We start from the raw sequence: 27122 nt of genomic DNA, 5'->3' as shown, positions 1-27122 counted from the left end.
AAAGTTGTTAATCAAAAAAGTGCATGATAAATAAAGATATTGTCTCTCAAAAGAGAGAGTCGGTTCTGAATCGCTGTAACGAGTCGTTATATTTTCAAATATTTTGCCTGTTACCGGTATATGTCACTGGGTAGCACATCTGCATAATCCCCAGCTGCCCATGAAATACAAACACTCTGACCTGCCCACAAAAACTTCCGCTATTAGTGTGTTTACATGATGTTGAGAAGACGCTGGGTTCAAGGATACCACAGAAATACAGTTCAAAACTTTTGTTGTGTGCATGTCATTTTACTAAGGACTGCTTCTCTAATTTTGGCTTTTATCTTTTTTGGCTTCTAATCTTCTTTATTAATTTGGACTAACAAGCGTCTCAGAACCACAAACTGTATGTAAGATTGATACGTTATGTGTACATTTTCAGTTGAGTGCTCAAAATATCAAGTTTTTGAGCTAATATGTGATGTATACCTAGTGCAGCTTTAGGTTTCCAGGTAAAGCATGATATTACTGTCTTACTGAAGTAGTGATAATTCGCTGTGAACCTAAGAATGTGTCTCCAACACAATATTAGGACGCTTTAAAATACCATATGACCTGCTCTTTAATTTGTGTTCCAAAGGTGAACAAAGGTCTTACGGGTTTGGAACGACATGAGGGCGAGTAATTAGTGACAGAATTTTCATTTTTTGGGGTGAACTATCCCTTTAATTTTGTATTGTGAGTACCTGTTTAGAAAGCTGTTCCTCACACAGTTTGTACAGCGTGTAAAACTTGCGGCTGAGGACTTGATTTTCACGAAAACCTGCGCTGGCAAGTTTCACTCTCATGATGATGGCTCGGTCAGGAACCATCATGGACACAGTGCGGAACTGAATTTTCAAGTTCTCAGGAAGCTCCTGTCGACCAGCATAACCTGGGTTCTGTGATGAAAAATTACCATTTAATGGAGGGGGAAATACTGAAGAAAGAGTAAGACTGAAAAACATGTCAGGTTGTTTCCCATATGGCTCCTTTGATGACTGCAGTATAGTTCCATGACATACAAAGTTTGTCACATTACCATAGTAAGGAAGATCCCAAACTCTCTATCCATATCCACCACATCTCCATCTGTGAATATGAATTGAGTTTTTTTGTTCTTCTTGCACTGCAGGACGATGTAGATTTGTTGAGCAGCTACTGAGAGCACAGGCAGCTCAATGCGGTTGAACTCATCAAAACAGCCCCATGCGCCAGACTGAGCTAATCCTGTTTGACAAACATTATAAACATGAAACAGCATTGGAAAAAGGCCATACAGTACATGTTAAATATGCATCCACTATCTTGATTAAGGTTGAAACAGGTGCTCTGTATAAGGTGAAAGAGAAGAAAGCCGTTTGAGAAGTTAGTTCAGATAGACTCAACCTTTATAGATGCGGCCCAGTCCACGGAAGTCCATCTGGTCAGAGCAATTGAAGACAACCACGTATTTTCCCAGGCAACGGCCCATGTCTTTGGTGGTTTCAGTTTTTCCTGTCCCAGCAGGGCCTGCAGGGGCCCCTCCCATACTCATCCCTAAAGCCTGGGCCAACGTGATATAACATCTGCACGAAACAAACCAATTTTTTTTTTTAAATAAACAGGTGGTTAATACACTGAAGACAATGTGTGCTACTCATTAAGAGCCATCTGTGCTGATGCTGACTTAGTTTCAAGAATATGGCATCTTCAATATATCTGCACTTGCCTGTCAGTGAGAGGTGTGATCACCAGACGATCAGTGCAGCCTAGATACTCGTTACAGTAATCAAATTCCACATCAGTGATTTGGATTATGCATCTATCTGTATCCTCTTTGAAGTAGAAGCGGGACTGTTTCTGCCATTCAAAGTCTAAAGGTGACCGGATGTTCATCCGTACTTGAGTGGAACATAAAAAGGCAATTTGAAGGTTAGAAGTGAAATAAATTAGTCTTGTACAGGGTTATTTCAATTAAATGTACTTTTGAATTTTCTATTCATTAAATACTGAAACGCATTATATGAGGGTTTCCACAAAAATAAGCAGTAAACAATTTTATTATTATAATTTTATAAGGATCATGTGACACTGAAGACGGGAGTAATGATGCTGAAAATTCAGCTTTGCGTCACAGGAATAAATGACATTTTAAAAATTATTCAAATAGAAAACCGTGATTTCAAATTATAATAATGTTTCACAATATTACTATTTTACTATATTTGTGATCAAATAAACGTAGCCTTGGTGAACATTAGAAAATAAATATTTCAATTTTGAACGATAGTGTATAGTAGTGTAAGTAGTCTTCAATTTGTTCCGTAAGTATAAAGCTATTTCAAGAGAATGATACATAGCAACCAATTTATGAATGAACCAAAAATTTATCACCAGGTCATCAAAAATGTCCTTCTGGTGAACATGTATTGTGATGAGCGTCTCATATTTGGTTCTCTCCATCTTGGTCAGATCGTGAGTAGTCATATCAATCAGTTCATTCAAAAGATCCAGGAAGTTCTGGTTAGTAGTCTGCATTATCTGTACAAAAAAGACAAAATGATCAACAAAATATGGGAAACATCCTCCAAAATAACGTCAGACTGTAACAGAACATATATACTGAATTAAACTTGTATTGATGGGGGAAGAAAGCTGTCCATTCATAAACTACAACATCCTGATTTTAAATATGACATGAAACACCAAAAAGAGGACTAAATTTAAACCTTTTTATCAGTCTTGCTATTACAGAGAGCCTCCTCAGCATCTCTGGTCCAGATGAGCTGTATGCCGAGCAGCCCAACCTGAGCAGGGAACATTGACTGGAACTCCACCAGTTTAAAGCCCTGGTCAGTTATAACCATATGGGCCTGCCGTATAATGCTGTGAATGGTCTTCCTGACTCCATCCAGTAACAGACCCAGCCAGGCTTCGACATTACCCTGTAGGATGACATCATTAACTATCTTCATTATCAGTAGATCTGTGAGATTTCTGCCAGTTTTATCAACCATCAGGCAGAAACCATAAACCCCAATAACTTAAGGTGATAGTTCACCCAAAAATCAAAATTATGTCATTAATGACTCACCCTCATGTCGTTCCAAACCCGTGAGACCTCCGTTCATCTTCGGAACACAGTATTAGATATTTTAGATTTAGTCCGAGAGCTTTCTGTCCCTCCATTGAAAATGTATGTACGGTATACTGTCCACGTCCAGAAAGGTAATAAAAACATCTTCAAAGTAGTCCATGTGACATCAGAGGGTCCGTTAGAATTTTTTGAAGCATCGAAAATACATTTTGGTCCAAAAATATCAAAAACTACGACTTTATTCAGCATTGACTTCTCTCCCGGGTCTGTTATGAGCGCGTTCACAGCACATCCGGTTCGCGAACGAATCACTCGATGTAACCGGATCTTCTTGAACCAGTTCACCATATCGAACTGAATCGTTTGAAACGGTTCGCGTCAACAATAAGCATTAATCCACAAATGACTTAAGCTGTTAACTTTTTTAACATGGCTGACACTCCATCTGAAAACAAATAAACCAATATCCCGGAGTAATTCATTTACTCAAACAGTACACTGACTGAACCGAGCCAGATAACGAACGAAACATTGACTCGTTCTCGAGTCAAGAACCGTTTCTGTCGGACGCGTCCGATTCGAGAACCGAGGAGCTGATGATACTGCGCATGCATGAAGCAGACTGACACACAGCGCGTCTGAACTGAACTGGTTCTTTTGGTGATTGATTCTGAACTGATTCTGTGCTCATGTTATGAGCGCGGGTAAACCGAAGGCTTGAATCAAGGGCAATCATCGCCAATGAAGTCATTACGTCGAGCGCAAAAGAACTGGTGAACCGTTTTCGGCAACCGGTTTATTGAATCAAACTGTCCGAAAGAACCGGTTCGCGGAGAAGAACAGAACTTCCCATCACTACCGGTGATCCGAAAACCGAAGCAACCGGTTCTTGACTCGAGAACGAGTCAATGTTTCGTTCGTTATCTGGCTCGGTTCAGTCAGTGTACTGTTTGAGTAAATGAATTACTCCGGGATATTGGTTTATTTGAATTTAGAGGGAGTGTCAGCCATGTTAAAAAAAGTTAACAGCTTAAGTCATTTGTGGATTAATGCTTATTGTTGACGCGAACCGTTTCAAACGATTCAGTTCGATTTGGTGAACTGGTTCAAGAAGATCCGGTTACATCGAGTGATTCGTTCGCGAACCGGATGTGCTGTGAACGCGCTCATAACAGACCCGGGGGAGAGAAGTCAATGCTGAATAAAGTCGTAGTTTTTGATATTTTTGGACCAAAATGTATTTTCGATGCTTCAAAAAAATTCTAACGGACCCTCTGATGTCACATGGACTACTTTGAAGATGTTTTTATTACCTTTCTGGACGTGGACAGTATACCGTACATACATTCTCAATGGAGGGACAGAAAGCTCTCGGACTAAATCTAAAATATCTTATACTGTGTTCCGAAGATGAACGGAGGTCTCACGGGTTTGGAACGACATGAGGGTGAGTCATTAATGACATATTTTTGATTTTTGGGTGAACTATCCCTTTAAGGTGATATTAATACATAATTTGAGGTATCATTTTTAATGCTACAATTCAGCATTTTTTATGCCATTTAAGGCATTTAAATGTAATCTCAGAAATGTTGTACCTGGGCATTGATTGGTTCACTCAGATTCACTGTTTCCCCTTCTTGTGATTGAAAGCTTAGTATCTGGTCATAGTTCTTCTCATGAAACACAACTCTGTTCACATTATCAAAAAGGTTCAACAGATGACCCTGAAAAGCAGAAAAAATGAGAAAAGGGTTATTGAGGAATTTTCTCATTTATTACCTGCTGTATTTTACTAGCTTGAATGTACAGTATTATATAGTACATTGTATAAACATATATAGAATGAGCAACCCATGTCACATTTTAACATTTATTAAATGCTGCTTATGATGACCATAAATGGATGAGAACTGTTATATGGCATTAAAACACAGTTAGACAAACGCACCTGTATGGTGTGTGAGTCAGATGCCTGACCCAGTATTTCTAACAGGACAGGGTCAGAGACGAAAAAGAACCGTGGAAAGACAAGGCGTTTCTTTTCCAGGTATCCGCTCAGAGATTTCTGACACACTTCCAGCTGTTCCAGAAGGTGCGGCAGGAGCTGCTGCAGTGTCTCGTCCCCAACACAGCATTGAATGACACCAGGAATCTCATGTGCCCGCTGCATTATCCTCTGCCATGATTTGTCGATGGTTTGGAAGCGTTTAGCCTCCTGTAGAGAGGACATTTTCAGAAATGTTAAATATAAAAAATAGTTCAATATAATAAAAAAAAAGGTTATTCCACATAATATCTACTCTTTGCACTTATGTATCATGTTGCATTTATCTTGTGTGCATCACATGAGCAGAGATTTTTGTGCAATGCATGCAAGTGAGTGTTAAAAGAGACTTTACTGCTTTGGAGGCCATTCACACAATTTTTTTTTTTTAAAGCAAAAATCCAAGACACTGGCAGTGAAAGAGGAAAAAAACGCAAGGTCTCGAGACAAGTTTTCTGAAAGTTTGACTTTGTTTAAATTGAGTGTTATGTTTTCAGAATGCTGTGTCATGCACCATATGCTGAAACAATATGAGCGCAATGGTCAGATAGAAAAATACCACTGTTTTGTTTACACATGTTTTGTGTAAACAGCCCCTTAGAAGGTAGCTGCCTTGTCAGTAGTGGACCGCTCACAAGGTTAAGAAAGAAGAAATAATGTATTTGGATTCATGCTACCTGAGGCAGTTGTTTGGCAATGTCTCCACCCACAAACACAGCCTCAAGGTACAGCCACAGATTTTGCACTGTGAGCCACTTCTCAATCACCTCTGAACTGTTTGACAACTTTTGCACCCACTGCTGGATGGTGGGCTTAAACGGAGCATTGTATCTGAAACAAAAATTCAATCAAATTTACATCAAACTAATTAAATACAATATCAAATTAGCATGGGATATATTTTGCCAGTTTATTAACTAGGGATAGGTCACGAATTTTGAATATTCGATTAGTTGATTTAATTATAGAATATCGAATATTGTCTTGAAATATTTCCCCATGTTTTAAGTGCTGATGCGGTGGTGAAACGTTCTTGTAAGCAGAGGGTGGTGCTGCCAATAACACACCTAAATGCTGTCAAAGACAACAGAAGAACACACTGTCTCACGCGCACATTGTAGACTTGTGTGGCATAAAAAATGACTTGCGTAGCATATAATGGTTATAGTAACTTGGGACGATGTGCAGACCACAAACACCCCTGACTGGGTTAGAGTATGGTTGAATCCATATTCAGAAAGACGTGGAAAACAAATAACATGTTCAACGGAGCCACTGAAGGGACATGGTTAGCCGCTTGCTAGCGGTAGCCTGTTACATTACAGTACATAACATCTCACTTACCACATAAACAGAACAAATAGAAATAACTCAAATGATTATCATAAAATAATCACAGATCCCAAACACCACTTAAAAACATCTGTAAGTACTGCCTGTGTAACAAATACCTCCGAGTGCGGCTCCGTACATGTGATGGCTCGAAAGTTAAAGTAAAAAGCAAGCGCGCGTTCATAAGTGATTTCAATGCCCCTCATATTAATAACGGCTTCCTGATGCCCACAGTTTATATACAGTATAATTACCCAATTGCGACAGAAGATATTGAAGTATATTTTTCCTCCCATCTCGTATCTATTCCCTTTAGGGGTTTAATTTTTTGAAATGGAAATGTCAGCCTTATGAGGAAATGTAAGGCTGACATGGAAATGTTAGCCTTATGAGCAGTTGATTTATGCTAATCGACGGACTGTTATGTTAATAAGTGCCATCATTCGGTTACGTTAAATTATATTAATATGTTTCAGCACGTTACAATCATTATATGGCTTGAGTTAAGGTAGCCTATCTTCTAAATTAAAGAGTTTATCATACAGATTGAAAGCGTGAATACTGTCTCTCTCCCTCTCTCTCTGTTTATGGGTGTTTGTACGTGCATGCGGGGGAGGGGTGCAATTTTCGAATAATAATCAAATAATACCTAGCGATTTTCAAATTTTATTTTTGCTTGGAATGCCCATCCCTAGTATTAACCACCATACATATAAACCCACACACACACATATATAAACACATATGAATAACACAAAATACCTGTTACTCATTAAAGATCCAAGCACCATAAGACTGTCCTCCATTAACGCCACTTTCTCAGAGGTGTCCGATCCCTTTAGCAGCAGCTCTCCGCGATTCCTGAAAGTTTTTTTTTTTTTTTTTTTTTTGGAATGAATTGATTTTATGGTAAATTAATGAATTTATTTACTGATAAATTCCTTTTCTGACCTGAATGATGCGAATGTGAACTGATGGCTGCTCCATTCAGTCACAACATCTTTGAGTTTGGCATCAATGTCTCGCTCCTTAACGGCACTGATACACACATCCTGGCACCCAGAGGGTTTTCATAAGATACTGACAGCATTGTGCTTTTTTATGCAATCAATCTGACTCAAACCATTAAGGTTATGTTAAATGGAATATTTTGCCTGCACAATACCTCAATATCTTCTTTGTTCTTTAGCAGAGGTGCTTCCATGATATTTCGAAGGCTAAAATTTGCAGCTTCCACTTCAAACTTGTGGCCGGTAAGATCAGTTAAGCGCTGCCAATGTCGGAGCATCATTGCCTAGATGTATGTTAATTAAAGAATGTGTATGTTAATTAAAAAAAAAAAAGATTGCTTGTTGTGTATAAATGCAATATGTGTGTATGAACAGATGCTTGCTTAACATCACCTTATTTGCCATCATGTAGAGTAGAGGACAGGTTTCATTAAAGTCATCAATGGTCTTTTTCAGGTCATTAAAAGCTTGCCACTCCTTCAGGGCCCCAGGCAGCTTACGGATTTGAAAAGAATTACAAAATATGCACTCAAATTCACTTCATTCAACATACAATATTTATTAATTAGAAATTAGTCAGATTAATTAGTCAGAAAGGTAAAATCATAAAAACCTATTCTGAAAATCCAGCAGTTCACTGTTTATCTTTTCTATATTGAGGTCAGCCCATAGTATGTCATAGTAGCCAGAAACGCTGTCAATCACAGAATTGTAAAGGCCGTACAGCTTGGATAAAAGGTTGAGCTCTCGTTTGATTCTGTGAAGATCAGGATATTCTGAAAGGAGAAAAAAAGAAAGATTTTTTTTTTAAAAAGAAATTAATACTTTCATTCAGCAAAGATGCATGATATTCAGCAAAAGAGTCAAAAAAGACAATTAGAATGTTACAACAGATTTCTATTTCTTTTTTTAATGCCGTCCTTTTGAACATTCTATTCATCAAAGAATCAAGGGAAAAAGCGGTTACACAAAAAACATTAAGAAGCTCTTTTCTGTTTTCAACATTGATAATAAAAACTGTTTCTTAAGCACCAAATCAGCATATTAGAATGATTTCTGAAGGATCATGTGCTTTGCCATCGCAGGAATAAATTACATTTTAAAATTTAGAAATTATTTAAAATTGCAATAGCATTTCACAATATTATTGTGTGACTTTCAAAAACAATAAAAAAAATGTTACAGTGTGCTGTATACCCTTGTGTCAATCATTTAGATGACAAAATATTCCAAATTTCCAGTTGACAAAAAACTCAAATAGAAAATTGAACATTACATCCAGAACCATAAGGCAGTTTAAACCGATGACCAGATTACATGTCTGTCACTCATTGTCACCTCATTTTCATTCAAATCAAAGTAAACATGGCATCCACCCTGTCCTTTCTAAACCTAAACCCATGTTAACAAGGTAAAAAAAATAAAAAAATACAGAAGCACCTGTAACAGGGAGGCCAAACAGTTCTTCACCACTAGAAAAGGTGACGAATTTCCTCCACAGTTCATCAAACTTGGCCTGATAAACTTGCAACCTGTCACTGGCTTCACGTGGGGCCAAACCTGCTACTCCAGGACCACTGAACACAAAAACAGAAGCTTTATTAAGAGACTTTAATCACTAATAGAGGTATGCAAGAAACTGCATGAAGTTAATATGCAAAATAACCTGTTGTCATAGTCAGCATAGAAAGTCTGCACAGATTGCTGGAAGACCTCAACTCCAGCTACAAGCTCAGCCTTCATTTGAGGTTGAATTTCCAAAAGCTTATTCTGTGTTTCTTTTGCCTTCAAAATAAAAACAGATCAACTTACATTTACAAACAAACCTAAATCCCAAGAATTCAAGGTAAAGGTGATTCTCTACTTCTCTGATGAGACATAAAGTATAAAAACTACCAGAATAAACTACCATTTATTTTAATACTATTTCATGTGGTCTCAAAAAACATCTCTTACCATCACATTAAGTTCCTTCCAAGCGTACACAACCCCATCGATCTTTTCTGCATTTCCATCATTGAAGAACAGCTCATGGCGATTTAACAAAGTGAATGATTCCTCCACTGGTCCTCTGGTGGTCTCTATCCGTATCTCCGCTTCTCGTATCTCTTGCAGGGCGGCCATGGTTTCCCTCACGTCATCCAGGTCAGAAATGGGCCTCTGCAGCTGCTTGCTCACCCCATCCACAAAAGAGCTAATCTCAGCCATGCCCACAGAGGCCTTCTGGTTTAGAGCCACACCAAATGCACGTTTCCAGGTGCGACACTCTTGAACGAGGGACATTTTGAGGGAGTCAGTTTCGTAGAGGATGGGGCAGACAGTGCAAGTGGAAGGAAGCTCTTGAATCCGGGTCTCAAATGTCTAATCAAATACATGTAGAGGAATTTAGGATCACTCTCAGTTAGACTGCAGCTATCTTTAAATTTCACAAGACGCGTTTAAAAATACGTACAGAATACAGAGATAGCTGGCCGCTGAATTCTGACAATAACGGTTTGGTCTCTAAAAATACTTTCACCTGTTCTGCTGGGTCCTAGATTGGAGAAAAGCAAGAAATGTCACACATTTTGAGGTCCTGATGCTCCACAATGTGTATGTGCCTGTCATAAACATGTCTGGATCATATTTCACTCCTAAATAATATATATAAATATTTTTGTTTATATTTAATATAATTATATTAGAATATATATACGGTGGTGGCCAAAATTATGAGAACAGTTTTTGTCAGTTATTTCAATCTTTTGCTGTAGTGTGTCAGTAGGAAATATCAGTTTACATTTACAAATATTCATTTTGCCATTAATTGTAATAAACCAGTGAGATTTTTGTTTGCACAAGGAGTCTGACAACAGCCAGTGCTCCACACAGAGATCTGATCTCATCATCATCCAGTCTGTCTGAAATGACCATAGACTGTATAAAAACATGGAAGTATTGTCCGTGACGTCACCCATAGTTTTCTGAAGAGCGTTTTTGAAGCTCAAAGCAGGCGGAGCGGGCCGTTGGCATCTTGGCAACACGTCACCAGCACGATGGTGGTGACAGCAGCAGCAATCCACCTTTCACTCAAGTGGCCACGCCCTTAATTATGCAGGCATTAAACGGATGAGTTATAAAAAAATTACCAATTAGTTAAAAAAAAATATACATACAGGGCAAAATAACTATATAAACCCAGAATAGACCAAAATAATTTTTTGAACCAGGCTGTAAACATGTTTTTTTCTGCTGTAAAGTTGGGCATTTTAACATGGGGAGTCCATGGGATAGCGGCCAGTTGACGAATTACAGTTTAAGTCACTTCCATGTTGGGTTCACGAGAGAGAGCGGAAAGTTGCTGCTCGGGAATGACATGAAGAAACAGAGCAGACAGAGACAGTCTAAATCCAGAACTGTGGCAACATCTCTAAGATGTTTCAAGAGACCCACCTGCAGCAAAGCTACAGTACAGTTAAAAGTTTTAGGCACTTGTGTAAAAATGCTGTAAGATGAGGATGCTGTCAAAAATAATGTCATAAATATATTTTCTTTATCAATTAACTTCTATTAACTAAATTAAAACAGTTGGTGTGACCATCCTTTGCGTTCAAAGCAGCTTTTGCCCTAGGTGCACTTGTGCATAGTTTTTCAGGTAGCTTTACATATAGGTCTCTTGAAGCATCTTGGAGATGTTGCCAAAGTTCTTCTGGATTTAGTCTGTCTTAGTTTTTTCTGTTTCTGTTCCAGACAGACTGGATGTTGATGAGATCATGTCTCTGTGTGGAGCACTGGCTGTTGTCAGACTCCATGAGCAAAAAACATTGTATTGCAATTAATGGCAAAATGAACATTTGGAAACGTAAACTGATACTCCCTACTGACACACTATACAGTACATCTAAAGAGAGAGAGAGAGAGAGAGAGAGACAGACAGAGATTTTGCTGAATACCTGTTTCCACAGGGCTGAAAATTGAGACAACCCTTTCAGGATGTCCCCAGCATCTGCTTTGAGAGAGGACACCACAGGAACAAGCTGGGATAAAGCCTTGTTCACATCCTTATGTTCTGTCACCTGTCTATCCAGAGTCCTCAGCACGAGTGGTTTAGTGACTAGAGTCTCATCTCCAAGCTCACGCGCTGCTGCCTGCTCTGCCTGTGGAGTCACAAGACTTCTACAGCTAACTAACCTCTGATAAAGGTTAGAACACATCTGTCACATGTCAGTAACTATTACAGGATACTTTTGTAACTATCAGGGAGCAAAAACAAGCAAAAATCAAGTGTACATTGAAGCACTTTCCATGGACAATGGAAATCCGTGAGGCAATGTATTGATAAGATAAACTGAACTTAACCCAGGTCACCCCTTTAATTCAGTTACCTCCAGTTGTTCTTGTTGGACATGGGAAAATTTCCAGAGTGGAATATCCTTTGCCATTGAAAGCACCATGTTCACAGCTTTATTGAGAATGCCCTGCACAACAAGGACAAATTAGTACTTAGAAATAAATGTATAGTTTTAGAATTTACTCCATATCAATATGTATACACATGAAGATGTCAGTTTCTGATGTTTTATAAAAACTCACTAAGGCCAATCCCCATTCTAATTTATACCCCTAATTAAAATATTCCCCTAAGAATTGGGACACCTCTACTATACCGTCACACATCATCATACATCATCTAGCTCCTACAATACACACACCTATAGGCTACCGGTGTGCTGGTGTGCATTAGAGCCTAACCATTCTATATTAATATGCTGCTTACTGACACACACACACACACACACACACACACACACACACACACACACACACACACACACACACACACACACACACACACACACACACACACACACACATATTGGAGATCATGCAGCTCACACATCCAGGAGCAAAAAAACTTGTCAATGCTGCCCCACGAATTTTATTAATAACAGTTTAAATAGTGAATCGCTACATTATATTTTCCAGCAATGAGAGGATAAAAATCCCCACTTTAAAAATAAACTCACACAATCAAAATATATACCCACAAAAGCAAACACTCACTCTAGAAAAAACAATAGCTATTTCAAAAAAAAGGTTTAGACTTTACCCAATATTTGTACGAAAACTCCCTTAATGTCTATAGTGGTTATCGCCCTGATCAGACATGAAAATATGTTGTGGCACTATCGTGCACTCTGTAATGATATGACGTTAGCAAATTTAAGCGATTTTTTTTACGAACATTTCTTTGAATAACATGACCGTATATAAACACACGATTGAATGTAACATAAAACAAATGATTCCTTTCCATTAAAATCTTTCTTAATGTCAATCATTTAGGACTTGGGCTTGGATGAGCTGCCCGGAGGCGTTGCAAAAATGGCCGCAGAATGAACAGAATTTCCTTGAAAGGTACTTTGCTTGTGCTCACCAAGGCTGCATTTACTTGATCAAAAAGTAAAAACAGGACAATATAATCACAATTTAAAATAGCTGTTTTTTGTTTGAATGTATTGTAAAAGATCTTTACAAGTCTTACTGTTTAATTGGCGATAGTCGACACATATTTGCAGAGAACCATCCTTCTTTTTATCCAGTGCCATAGGGGAAGCATAAGGGCTGCTACTCTCCCTAATGACTTGGACATCCAACAGGCTTCAGTGTAAAATGATCCCTCAGAAATAATTCTACTACGCTGATTTGGTGCTCAAGAAACATTTCTTCTTCTTATTATTATCAATGTTGAAAACATTTGTGCTGCATGTGGAAATCAAGTTTTTTTTTTTTTTTTTGATTTCTTGACAAATAGAAAGTCAAAAAATAACCAAACCAATAACCAATAACCAAACTTTTGAACAGAAGTGCAAGTATACTTTAAATATTGATATTATGCTCCTTGTTGTTTTCACGTCATTACCTGTATCTGTTCGAAACTTGGTCTGAAGACAATGTTGGGAATGGCCAGCTCGACAGAAACCCTGAAAAGAGGAAACTGAACGGCAGCTTCACTTTGAGATGAAGAACGATACTTGGAGCTCACAACAAGCAGCCGACGCCACAGAGAATCCAGAGAGCATTTGGTAGCTTTCAAATAAAGAACACAACATTAATGAATGACTCAAAAAGGTGATACAAGTAAGGTCCTCGCTTTTCAGATGAAACTCTGATGCATGATTCCATAATACATGTATACCTCTGACCAGGGCCTCTGTGTTCTTCTGACATAACTGTCCCATCATGATATAGAAAGCACATGGCAGGCAGTATAGACAACGTGTCTTCTGCTTGGCATCGGGATGCAGACATTTGTAGTTCTGAACATACACATCAAGCCTTTCTCAGAAAACTATACTTATTATGTGTAGTATGACCATTTATAGCAGTGATATCACACAAAATGAGCTACAAACCATCTAATCAAGTGCTAAAAAGTGTTTTATAATTATAAATAATAATAAAAAAGCCTTCATAACTGATGTTTACAGCACCTCCAAGTTGACCCTTTCTGAAGGTTTCAGCACTCTTTTTAGTTCTTCAACCATCTCCATCATTGAGCTCTCCACCTGCTTGCTTGCACTTGAATGAAAATAAAGGAATCCTCAAATTATTTTTTCTTAAATAACATTTAATTATGGACATCATTCGGATACTATATACTATATACCATATCAGCGGTTCTCAATTCCAGTCCTCGTGACCCCCTGCTCTGCACATTTTGTATGTTTATCTTATGGCTTCAGAAACTTGTTCTATTCGAACTTAAGAACTTAATTCCAGTTTGAAGCAAATGTACAGTCATGGCCAAAAATTTCGGCACCCTTGGTAAATATGATCAAAGAAGGCTCTGAAAATTAATCTGCATTGTTAATCCAAATTCTCAAAAATCTAACCTTTCATTGGATAATAAGAATTTAAAATGGGGGGAAATATCATGAAATATGAAATAAATGTTTTTCTCTAATACACATTAGGCACAATTAACGGCACCCTTTTATTCAATACTTTTTGAAACCTTTATTTGCCAGTTTAAAAGCTCTAAATTTTCTCCTATAATGTCTGATGAGGTTAGAGAACACCTGGCAAGAGATCAGAGACCATTCCTTCATCCAGAATCTCTTCAGACCCTTCAGATTCCTAGCTCCATGTTGGTGCTTCTTCTCTTCAGTTCACCACACTCATTTCTTCATGGATTATGGAATCATGCATCAGTTCATGCACGGAGCTCACTTCTAACGAGCTGATTATCTGAATATGGTGTGTTAACAAAGAGAGACATGCAAAATATCCAGAGCTGGGGGGCACGAGGACTGGAATTGAGAACTGCTGTACTATATAGTAGGGCTGCCCTCGACTAAGGATTTTTCTGGCCGACTAGTAGTCGTTCATTTTAAGCATTAGTCGACTAATCTTACGTTTATTAATAGACCATTTAAATCACAATGAGCCTTTAATTGCCTACATAGCCTTATAAGCACTCAAGCACAAGCATAAAGCTTGACAGAGCGCACTGGCAGAAAAAAATATTATGAATGTTTCAGGGAAAAATAGTAAGGAGACTAATTTGTTGATAAACGAGTGCTTTCTTTGTTTTCGGTTTAAGTGATGAAGTCGGCGACACAACTGACTCGTCATCTCCACAGTATGATGCGCCTATATGCATGTTTCATATGGATTACATAATCTGAGAATATTTGTTTTCCATTTGAATTGGTTTATTTGAAAGTAGACATTTCACTCTCTATAGATAGCTATATTTTTAATGTCTGTAAGGCAAAGATATACATGCTCGAGTTCACAGAGACCGAGACGGCAGAAAGCGCATCCTGTTTTGTTGTCATTGTGAGTGCACACAAATAAACATAATGTCTTTACGGTTTCGAAAGCTGTATAACTCTTATCTGTATGACCAAAAATGAGGTAGTATTTTAAGAGCAAGTAAGCATACCGGCACATCGATCTGTCCTGCAGTGAGCTACTGTTCAGCTTCCACATTCCGCTGCGCACTCTAAGTAAACATTAGATTGAATGGCCATGTAAAATTGCTAATACTTACATATTTCAGATAAGTCATATTTGAGGTCGATAATATGCGAACGTTTGGATGTCCTGCCCGATGTACTGTATGACCACATAGACCAGCTGTTAACGATCTGTCCGTCACGGACTGCGTGACTTTGCCTGTGGATTTTCTAAAAAAATTTCTGCAACTAAGTGATTAATAAAATTTTGGTCGACCAAGCCTCTTCTAGTCGACTAATGATTAGCAGACTATTAGGGGGCAGCCCTACTAAATAGTATATTTTGATACTATACTATCGAAAAACAATGCATTCTCTCTGCAGTGAATGGGTGCTGTCAGAATGAGGGTCCAAACAGCTGATAAAAACTTGTGGATTATTGTGATGTTTTTATCTGCTGTTTTGATGGCACCCATTCTGTGCAGTGGATCCACTGGTGAGCAAGTGATGTCATGCTAATTACATCACAAACTCATCTACATGTTGGATGGCCTGAGGTTAAGCACATTTTCAGCAAAATTTTCAGAGGAACTTTTTGAACAGTCTGCCTTTGTAGTCATCAAATTAAATATACCTGTTTACACCATACCAGTCTGTGACAAAAGATAATGAAAGTTTCACTCACATCTTCATAGTTTGTCTTGCAGTGTTGATAGTGGTCTCTGTATTGGTGAGGAACATCTCAGGTGTAACTGGCTGATTTTTGGGCAGTGTCAGCAGACTGGTGGAAGCCATGGATTCTAAGGTGCGCTCGATTCGACATTCCAGTATATCCATAATAACCTTCACTACCTGCTCCAGCTCTTGCAGTGCTTTGTACACACAGCCTATGACTGAGAAACAATGGGAAAGATTTAGGATTAAACATTGAATAGAATTAACTTCAAAAGATTTCCCAAACACTAAGACACTAAGACACTTCACTGGCCACATAAACACTGCAGGTTAATACACTCTACAGTAGGTCACTTAATGTCATTCTATAAACACAAACTTTATTTAGTGGAGTGATATCAATATTTTGTTTACAATGAAATTCAGATTTTTTAAGTATGACTTTAGTGTCCAAATACTTTTTTGGGGACCTTGTAAACATTTGCAAACCAAAAACAGCATTAAAGATAAAAGGTTTCAAGGTTGTTGTTTGTTTTACAATGGTCAATATTGAGGGAAGTCCATGAGAGAATGGTCAGTCCAGGGTAGAGGGCAGTCTCCACATATTTGATGAAGGGCTTCATTGGGGACTGTAGAACACTGGGTATCCTCTTGACTACCGCATCAAAGTTGCTTAGCATCTCCTGTAATCTGAGAGCAGTGATATTAATGTTCTGCATGTATTAACCTTATATTTCAATTTAGATCAATAATTTATGCTTGTTCGTTCATGAGTAGGATGTCTTGCTGTCTAATGGTAACATTGATCCTAACCATCATAGAATCTGATTTGGAACACTTCACAAGCAGTGGCTATGCATGCCACACAGATAGCACTGCTTTATGCAATAATATTGCATAAATAAGGTAAAAATTACTGGTTTAGTATGATCACTGTAATTTTAAAGGTAATTTTTAAATGAAAATTTTCATTACATTTTTTTTTTTTAAATGTACACACCCAGGATATTCGAAATGCAGATGAGCTTGTTTCATTGAAACAAATTTGGAGAAATGTAGCATTACATTGCTCACAAATGGATCCTCTGCAGTGAATGGGTGCCATCAGAATGAGAGTCCAAACAGCTAACAAAAACCTCAAATAATCTTTATAACTTTAAACCTTCACTTCTGGCAAAATATCCATAAAAACACTTTATCCAGTCGTCCTCTCACATCAAATTCCACAAACATAATTATTTAGCAATATTTTTGCTTGTAAATGGTGCTTTATCTGTGCATATTTCTTCCCTAATTCAGACAAGACTTTTCAATATTGCTGAAGAAAGCAATATTATGGACTTGTTTGAAGTTAAAACATCTTATTGAAGGATTTGTTTATCATAAACACAGCTTTTCATTTCACAAGACATTAAATGACATATAGACTGGAGTCATGTGGATTACTTGTTGCAATGTTTTATCAGCTGTTTGGACTCTCATTCTGACAGCACCCATTCACTTGTGAGCAAGTTATGTAATGTTAAATTTCTCCAAATCTGTTCTGATGAAGAAACAAACTTATCTACATTTTTGGCTGAACTATTCCTTTAATGTAGGGTACATATTTTATGCACTCACTTGGTACGATACTCCTTTAGCTGAGGTTCTTTGGCAGCCATGTTGTAGATAACATCAGGTACGTTAGCACCTAATGTATACATGTTTTTTGCCTCTTGCAAAACTTCCAGGACTAGAGGGTCAAGATTCACATAGAACACCTATCCACAAATAATGGAGAATTCAGTAATCAAATCCATATAATACATTTCTTTAATTAAAAAAAAAAGATTTTATGAGTATATAGTTTGGGTTTTATTAATAATAACAGATTAAAAATTAGAATTTGTAGTAATTGTAACTGTTTTAAAATGTAATGTTCGATTTTGCATAATAAGAATAATGTCTTTTGAAATATAAACTTGTGAACCTTGGTTTCTGGGTGTCTAGTCAGCAGTGAAGCTTTGAGACCATATAGTCCCAGTTCCACACCATCAACCCAAGCTTTGTGATGTATCATTTCATACTCCAGCAGCACGGCAGCAAGTTTGTTGTATGCCTGAATAATCTTCCTCCTCTCTGGCATCTTAAATTCAAGACAAAATAATTACGCTTCTTAAAAGGTGCATTTCAGGCTCAAATTTCATTTAAATTAAAATAAAATGTGTTCATCTACTGATGAAATGTGAAAATTTTGTCTGTAAGTTACCTGCATAATGTCCAATTTGTCTTTTAGGATCTGCATTGGCAAATGAATTTTTTTAAACAGATTTTGTGACCACTGAATTTTACTAGCCAACTGCAAAAGAAAATGTAAAACAATTTTAGTCCCAGTGTTGGATATTCTGAATGTGTGTAAAATAAGTTGTGGGCATGTTTGCATTCTTTGTGAAATGATTTAAATATGAAATAGAGTTGAGCAATTTGGTGATCACTCAACAGGGAACTTACAGGAGTCTTGAATTGTGCAGAAGAGGGATTGTTCTTCTCTCTTTGGTAGAGTTTGCGCACAAACTCAAGGTCACATTCATACCGCTGCAGAACTACCATATACTTCTGGGTAAGGTCCATTTGTCTGCCCACACCATTCTCAAATTTGGACAGCAGGTCAAGGACCTGATGGGTCTGTGGGTGCAGTAAATTAATTGGAATACATTTATGTAATATTTTGGTAATGAGCTGCAATGAATGAATCAGTCATTCAAATGTTCAATTAATAATATAACTCTTTCACTTGACTAAAAGGGCCTTACAATGAGCGGACGTTGAAGCCAAGTGTCAATCAGTGCATCAAGAGACTGATATAAGCCCTGGATTTGTCTTCTGAACTCAGTGTAGTCATTGTCAAACTAAAAAAAAATCATGTCATAAGAGAGATTGATCACGTCTAAAAAACACTTAACTAAATCAAAATATACAGTCATAAGAGACCTTACCTCTAATTTGCGGTGGTCAAGCACATTGTAGGTCTTGGATTTGATGCTGGAAACAATCGTTTGGTAGCGCATGTATATTTTCTCAACACCTTCAACTTTCATAAACTGCAAGCTTGAAAAATCTTCAAGAGTTGTGGCCATGTCTGTTATCTTCTCCAGACGTTTGCAGAATGTGTCAAACTTTCCAAATATGTAATTTTCACTGATGGTACGACAAAGCAGAGCTGAGTTAAGAAAGTAAATTTAGGGTTAAATTTTGATCTTAAGTTGACTTTTATGCTATGGTTTACAGACCTCAATTCAAATTGCCGTTCAAGAGGGTTCTCCTGTAATTTCTCTTTCATTCGGTGGAAGCATTGCTGGTACTCCTGGTTCAGCTGAATACATTCTTTCATCCGCTGAAGCAGTTCCTTCCTAAATGCGAATACAGACCAATGTATTTTGTCTATTTAAATTTAGAAATGCAGTTCAGCATCTCACATAAGACCAACCTGTCCAAGTCCCAAATTTTCATCACCCCTTGACAGAGATAAGCTTTGCTGGTGGTAACCATTTGATTAGTGACCTTCACAAAGAGCGATGTCATGTGTTCAGAGGTGTTGTAGTATTGAGACACACGCTGAATCATGTGTATGCTGTTCATCAGTTTGGGAATTTGATTCAGCATGGTGTTCTGAAACAAACAATACAAATATCTACACATGAAATATTCCAATGCAACTTGTGCAAAAGAGACAATATATTATAAGCAGTCCATCAGAACTCCTTATGTTTTAAAATTACATAATACTCAAACTCTGACCCATAAATGGCACTCTTGCTTATGTAACAGTTTTTACTGAAGAACGTATACATTTTTGGAGCTTACTGGAGTGCTTTTTTCCAAAAGTTCGAAAAACTTGTCCAGAGTTGATAGATATTTCACATTATCTTTAGCTTCATTGGCCACAACCGTAATACTTGCATCCTGTAGATAGAAAACAGCATTATACAAACAAAATGTCAATCTATTATTAAGAATTTAATTTAACAATTTAAAATGTTTATTCAGTAACACAAAAAAACTCATTGTTTTCTATTGTAATGTAAAAAATAGGTTATAAAAAATTTACTTTATTTATTAATCCTGCATATTCACTATACTGAATTTATTATATTAATATTTTTTATATTAATTTAAAAACAAAAATCATTGTGACCTGATGGGATCACATTAATGAGTGAGATTTATTAAGCAAAATCTAGAGGTAAATCTTAAAATAATGTCTAATAAAACTAATGTTGATGGCCTTAAAAAACATTCTCTAAATGCAATACATAATTACTTACTTTTTTCTTTTTGATTTTAAAATGTGGCATTTCTTCATGTAATTTGTATTAAAAAGTATGAAAATACAAAGCGCAACAAAACATCTACTTAACTGACCAGTTCTCTCCATTTGCTCAGAGTCTTGGACTTGGCCGCATTCAATATACCAATGACCATCTTCACATAGGGGTCCTTGATTTCATCCAATAGGCTGAAAAAACATTAATACACAGTGAATTTAATATTTATATGTATAAACAGTAAATTAAATACCAATTGTGTGTGTTATTGCTGAAGAAAAAACACTGCTGGATGGCATGGTACCTGCTGAAGGTGATCATTCTGCGCTTCCAGTGTGCCAGCTCTGCTGAGGGTCCAATATCATCTGATTCTTTCCTAATGCGTTCACTCTCAGTCAGCACTTGCTCTATCTGCTTGGCCCAGTGTAACAGCACTGCTTCCAGACTTTCTACCAGCTCTGAGTTATTAGCAATGCCAAAGCCAAAAAAGAAAATAATAGCAGCTATAGTTTAGGACTGGCTTGTAATTTTTGTGTGTGTTATGTATTTTTTTGGTTATTAAAATTGAAATATATTATTCTGCGCAACAAATAAAATATGACTGGGTTAATTCCTATAAATAGTATGTACATTTTATATACAACTGGAAAACGTGTTAAGCCCTCTGCCTCACCCAAATATTATTACTTTGACATCAAATAGAATGGATTTATGATTTATTTCTATTTTCCCCATATTCAACATTTTACCTGCATTACTGTAGTCTTCAGCTTTCTGTATATGACTCAGGTCAGGGGCTGATGGGATGTTATGAAGCTTAAACTTTTCATCCATGCTCCTCATCACTGAAGAAAGGGTACAGTTGAACTTATCCACTGACCTCAGAAAGTCTTGCACATCTGGACTCATTTGACCACCTTTTATAGCTCCCCAATCCTGAAGGAAAGGTTTGATTAATAAAAAAAATAAATAAATAAATAAAGTTCCATATTTCTATATTTCAGTATTCTAATGTTAAAAATAAGTTATGTTCATAAATATATAATAATTTCATAATAACATGAACAATTTCTGAAAATGTACTCACCCTCAGGCCATCCAAGATGTAGATGAGTTTGTTTTATCTGGCATTGAATCACTTGCTCACCAGAAGCCCTTCCGCAGTGCATTGGTGTCATTAACTAACTGCAAGGTTTTTAATGTACATTTCTGCCATATGGACATCAACTTGACAGTCACCACTGATAAGCTACTACTAAATAAAATTTAGAAACTTACATTTTATTTAAAGCTGCTTTGCAACGATTTGAATTAAATTGAATTAAAACTGCTTTGGACTTTTCTGTTTGTAAACGTCGCTTTATCTGTGCATATTTCTCTTCTGATTCAGATGAGACAACTTTTTCATTGGAGAAGGCAATATTATGAATAGAGGACTTGTATTTTAGCTAGAAGCAACTGTCTGAAGCTGGAAGAATTTTGATGGATTTGTGACTTACAAACATACAGCTTTCACTCCATAAGACTTTAACTGATGACATAGAGTTGTGTAAATTACTTGTGGATTCTTCTTATCAGCTGTTTGGACTCTCATTCTAATGGCACCCATTCACTACAGAGGATCCATTGGTGAGCAAGTGATGTAATGCTTAATTTCTCCAAATCTATTCAGAAGAGGAAACAAACTCATCTACATCTTGGATGGTGTGAGAGTGAGTGAACTTCAGAAAGTGTTCAATTCTTTTAATAAATCATTTTGCTAATTTACTGGTCCAATAATGTAAAAATAAAATAGTCTATGACTTTTTATATTAACATGTGGTCCAAGGCAATGGTTTATATATCCTGTCCAGGCCTATTCCATTCATTACTTATAAAATTTGTGAAATCATATATCATACCTCTTGTGATTTGAGGGCTTGGTTCATGACCTGAGTAAAAAGAAACTCCAAACTGTGGAGGACACTTGTCTCTGAGCAGTCTAGCATTCCAAAATTCACCTCCTACAGAGAATGACATAAGAGTATCCAATGACCTATAGACGATACTACACAGGACCAGTTAAACACTCGAAAAATAAACCTGCCCACCTCAACCCACACTGACCTGGGATATGTTTGTGGTTGTTATGGCCTTGTCCGTGATTCTTGTGAAAAACAAACACTGCCCGGTAAGACCCTGCAATCAGTGAATGAAGAGCAACCCAGTACATTGTTTTTCTCCTTAGCAACATGCATATATAGTTACTTAGTCACTCGCCATTTAGAACACGCTGTCTATCCAAAGCTACTTAAATTGCATTAATTGCAGGGATAGTCCCTCCAGAACAACATTTCTTGCTGGCATTTCTTGCTTAGCCTATTAGTTTTTACACATCTAGTTTCTAGATTTCTGTTTTAATATACTTTAAAAGTCACATGATCATTCAGAAAATCATTCTAACATACTGATTTGGTGATCAAAAAACATTTCTTATTATTACTTATTATTTCTGTTGAAAATAGTTGTAGGGCTTTGTTAAAAGTGTAACAGTAGAGGTGTTTTTGTACCTCATTAGTGCCTGTTGTGATAAACAGCTTCTTCTGTCCAGTGGCTAAATTTGTGGTATCTATCCAAGAATGGGACTGTAGAGAAATACAGGCAGGTATGGCTTGTTAATATCATGCTTTTAGGATTTTTTGCAGTCACCATCAAGTCATGTGTTTTACCGTTTCTGTGACTTGGTAGAAGAACGTAAGACTCTTTGAACCATTTGCTGAGAAGAATTCTTCAATCATGTAGAACTGCAGAACACACATAGACACATTTATACATGGCAACCACATGTTTGTGATTTTGAGGACATTAGTAGTGTCATATTTTACACACCTTATCATCTGAGATTATAGCCTCCTCGACTTCCGTGTCCCCCAGGCTCATCATCTCTGCAATGATTGAGATGAGGTACTTGTGTCGGCCATCAAGAGCTGCTCTACGCTCATCTTTGAGAGCTTTGACCTGTTTTATTTTCTCCTTTCGGGCTTCATTAGATAGTATCACAGAGCGCTTCCCTGACACCTGAGAGAGAGGGACATGTCAAGTCAGCTTAACCCTTGTGCGGAATTGGTATGGCTGTAACCGTATAGCCAAAATGAGTCAGTGCCGTCTTCTAGCTTTACCAGAATGGTACGAAACTTAGTGACTTTTATGGCACCTGGTATGTGAACACACACAAAAACAATTGAGGGCATGATTGGAAAAGGCTAAGTGGTTGTAGAAAAATAGTCACACTCATGGTCTTCAGTCAAAAATGACCGACCATAGGAAATTAATGGGAAACACCAACTCACACACACACACCTACGAACTGGTGTGACTGTAACACTGCAACTATGTAAAATAAAATCAATAATTCAGCTACAATGCAGTAAAAAGTGGACAGCAAGGATAGGTTACACTCTGAAACATCAAGAGTGTAAAACCGATAGATCCACTCACACACACACACACACACACACACACAGAATTATACATACTCAAATTAATTGGTATGGCTATAACCCTATAGCCAAAATGAGTCAGAAGAGGTTAAAATCAGATCAGATCCAAAAGGATTAAGCTCTGATAAAGCATCCCTTTTAAATTTTAAAGTTTTGTGTAACAAAATGCTTTCTGTGTTCAGGTTTAAATGTAGTAATAATAATGCAAAAACTACACTTCGAAAACAACATTTAAAACAACAAAAAGTATAAACCTTGACAAAAAGTAGTCCCACTGCTAATCAGTTGACCGTTAGAGCAGCATTGGCTCGAGTATCAGACTGAGGACCCGTCCACACGGAGACGCGTTTAGCTGTATACGCATAAATTTTGTATCGTATAGGCGTTTTGTCCACACAGATCCGGCATTTTTGGAGAGTGAAAACGATATTTTTTTAAACTGGGTCCCGAAGTGGATAAATCTGAAAAAGACACCCTTGTGTTTTCATGTGGACAGCGAATCCGTACATTTTCTGAAACGATGACGTCATCAGCCTACGTCTCGCCACTAGTCAGACACCGCTATATCACGTAACAGCAACAAAAACATGAACAAACACTGACCGACTGTCTTCTTATTAACTAACATTAACACAGATTAATAAATGTATTGTTCCATGTTCGTTTGCATACCGCGTGCAAGGTTTATGAGCATAGTCCAAGTCTTCTTCTCCGTTTTTAGTGTATGTCTGTGGCAGAATTACAGTGCCACATGCTGGTCTGGCATGTATACAACATCGTTTAGTGTCGATTTCGTGGTATTTGTGTGGACGCAGATATTTCTTGAGACGAGAGAAAAAAAAGATTGGATAGGGAAAGCTCTGGCTTCGTGTGGACATAGCCTGATACTATCAGTCACACTTACTGACAGTATAAGATGATTTACGGTTAGCTGTGTCAGGAATCCAACCATGTATTGGCATGTTGCTATCAGAAACAGGCTCAGCCATCACATTGAATCAGGTAATATATTTATTATCAGGTTATATATTTGTTTCATTATAATTACGCATACTATACCAGGGGCAGTCCTAAACCTTTTTTAGACTTCAGCCCCACTATGTGTCATCTTAGCCCCAAAACTGTCTGAACGATCGGGCCAGTGCTGCTTCCTCAAGAAAGTTTTATCATTCTCACGTGTTTTAAGTCTTGTCAGTTTAAACATTAAAGTAATTTTAAGCCATTTAAGCGCAAGACATCTCAATGCGGTACTCAAGTACAGTGATAACGTTACACCATGAAATTACAGGTTTTTCTTCTTTTTTTTTTGTTGCTCTCAACAGGGGGTGCTATTCTGCCTTCAAAAATGTGACTTTAAAGGCCCAGCCTCTATTTTAATCTGAAATACTGAATTAATTAAAAAATAACTTTAAAGAAATTAGAAAAAAAAAAAAAGTTTTGTATTATTTTCAAAGGGAAAAAATTCTCATAATTACTGCATAAAATATTAATTAGTACCATAAAATTCTCTCAAAATATAAAAGAAAAAATATTATTGAACAAAAATATATTAGATTGATTTTACTGAAAAAAAAAAAACATTTCAGGTGTCCGGTCAATTTTGACCGCGAAGACCATGAGTGTAACTCCCAAATGAGGAGCACACAAGCAAACTACAAACATTTGCCTCATCAACTGATATGCAAATAGAATGTTAAATAAAAAGTTAATTGAATAAATAAAATAATTATTGTTATTAATAATATATTATTTGTTGATGGGCAAAAATATGGAGTGCCAGACTATATATAATCCACAAACAAAATAATATATTATTTCATAAAACAAATATAAATTAATAAATATAAATTAAAATATAAAATAACAAAATAAAAATAATAAAACAAAATAAATAAAAATATTAATTACTGACAGCAGTGGTGACTGTCTGGGATACAGCAGCTGGTGCTGTCTGATTGATGTTTTTTTCCATTTGCGCTCCAATTCTTCTGTGTTTACCCGCACCTATATTTAATAAGATGAACAATACAAAGAATCCTGCTCATCAATACATATAAAGACAGGTCATTGTAAAATGTCACACACAAAAACTAATCATACCTGTTTTTATGGTGGTTAGTGGTGGTTTCACTTCTAGATCCTGATGTGAGGATGCGAGTTTTGCTATATCATCATTTCCTTTTTCATGAGATGACATAGTGCTTTCCTCCCCAAATCCTTGCTTATTTTCCAGGGGCACGCCAGGTACTTCTGACCCACGATCGGCTGTCTCTTTCTCTGTACCATTGGCATCCATAGGAGAGTCTTCATTTTCTGACATTTTTTTGTGATAATCTTCCTGATTAAGGAAAAAGTCAGTTCATTTAAATGAGGCATTTTTCATAATTCAAAGACACACAGGTTTTACACTGCAGGTAGGTACAGTATATGTACCTGTAATATATATTACAGTAGTATATGTAATATATCATTTAATGTCATATTCATTGGCAACATATTTACAGGTTAGTGTTCCTTTCTTAAGCAGCAAAAAAATTTAAGCGGGAGATTGACTTTTTAGGAAGATTTACAGTTAGATGTGTTTAAATTTGAACCGTTTGTCAGGAGTTTGGATTAACCGACATAACGAACATTCAGTCTAAATCAATGGGACTTTTTGGCAATCATGCCAAACGAAAAATGCTTAATATTAAATTAATAAAGAATATTATAGGATACTTAGTGAGGTCAAACTGAAGGTCTGTGTCAATCTTGGTAGTTTGAAAGGTCTTGGTCAATCATAAATATGCAAATGCATGTCTATGGGACTTTTGGGGGTTTTTGATCGCAAGTGAAGCCTATCAACTTTAACAGGCCAACAAACTAACACTGACAGGACATATTTTAACAATAAAGTCCTTACTATAAAAATATATAACGTTAGTACTTCCTTGCTGCAAGAGCTAAGACGGTTAACGTCAGACTGCGTCAAAAAGTTCAACTAGCGAAGGTTTAAAAAGTTACGTTTTGTAACATTAGTTGCATAAATTACCTCAAATTAACTATAAAGCTGTCGAAAACACATATTTAGAGTAAATAATCATATTATTTTCCCTTTGCTGCTAATTTAGAGCACTCACCTTGACCGAGGCTCGTCAAATCTGTGAGAACAAACTGAAAGCCTGAGGCTAAGTTTATTGTTACTATGGTAACTGGCTCGCGAGCCATTGCAAGGGGACGCGCAAAAAGAAAC

At 37.0% G+C, this 27122-nt stretch overlaps 1 protein-coding gene across 1 annotated transcript in view; it reads right to left on the bottom strand.

The window, feature by feature from the left end:
* The window catches only part of LOC109050030 (dynein axonemal heavy chain 5-like), a 48644-nt gene extending 21582 nt beyond the window's left edge, over positions 1-27062 (bottom strand). The window contains 45 exon segments of the mRNA XM_042751911.1: positions 729-923; positions 1064-1251; positions 1411-1589; positions 1733-1905; positions 2398-2544; positions 2733-2948; positions 4699-4827; positions 5052-5318; positions 5825-5978; positions 7242-7340; positions 7431-7531; positions 7645-7773; positions 7883-7993; positions 8102-8265; positions 8930-9066; positions 9156-9274; positions 9446-9850; positions 9942-10022; positions 11422-11625; positions 11854-11946; positions 13392-13558; positions 13668-13788; positions 13963-14050; positions 16118-16325; positions 16646-16797; positions 17728-17867; positions 18077-18232; positions 18356-18445; positions 18598-18771; positions 18900-18995; positions 19083-19284; positions 19377-19496; positions 19574-19755; positions 19951-20049; positions 20509-20602; positions 20716-20881; positions 21161-21347; positions 22313-22414; positions 22518-22589; positions 22961-23035; positions 23120-23194; positions 23280-23468; positions 25803-25894; positions 25991-26228; positions 27010-27062. Of these exon segments, the coding sequence (XP_042607845.1) occupies positions 729-923; positions 1064-1251; positions 1411-1589; positions 1733-1905; positions 2398-2544; positions 2733-2948; positions 4699-4827; positions 5052-5318; positions 5825-5978; positions 7242-7340; positions 7431-7531; positions 7645-7773; positions 7883-7993; positions 8102-8265; positions 8930-9066; positions 9156-9274; positions 9446-9850; positions 9942-10022; positions 11422-11625; positions 11854-11946; positions 13392-13558; positions 13668-13788; positions 13963-14050; positions 16118-16325; positions 16646-16797; positions 17728-17867; positions 18077-18232; positions 18356-18445; positions 18598-18771; positions 18900-18995; positions 19083-19284; positions 19377-19496; positions 19574-19755; positions 19951-20049; positions 20509-20602; positions 20716-20881; positions 21161-21347; positions 22313-22414; positions 22518-22589; positions 22961-23035; positions 23120-23194; positions 23280-23468; positions 25803-25894; positions 25991-26210 (6558 nt within the window). The 5' untranslated portion in view covers positions 26211-26228; positions 27010-27062.
* Between the last annotated feature and the right edge of the window lie 60 nt (positions 27063-27122).

This window comes from Cyprinus carpio, chromosome B24 (assembly GCF_018340385.1).
Source record: "Cyprinus carpio isolate SPL01 chromosome B24, ASM1834038v1, whole genome shotgun sequence".
In the NCBI taxonomy this organism is placed as follows: Eukaryota; Metazoa; Chordata; class Actinopteri; order Cypriniformes; family Cyprinidae; genus Cyprinus; species Cyprinus carpio.
The sequence above is the reverse complement of the archived record's forward strand: the minus strand, read 5'-3'. Positions and strand labels throughout refer to the sequence as shown.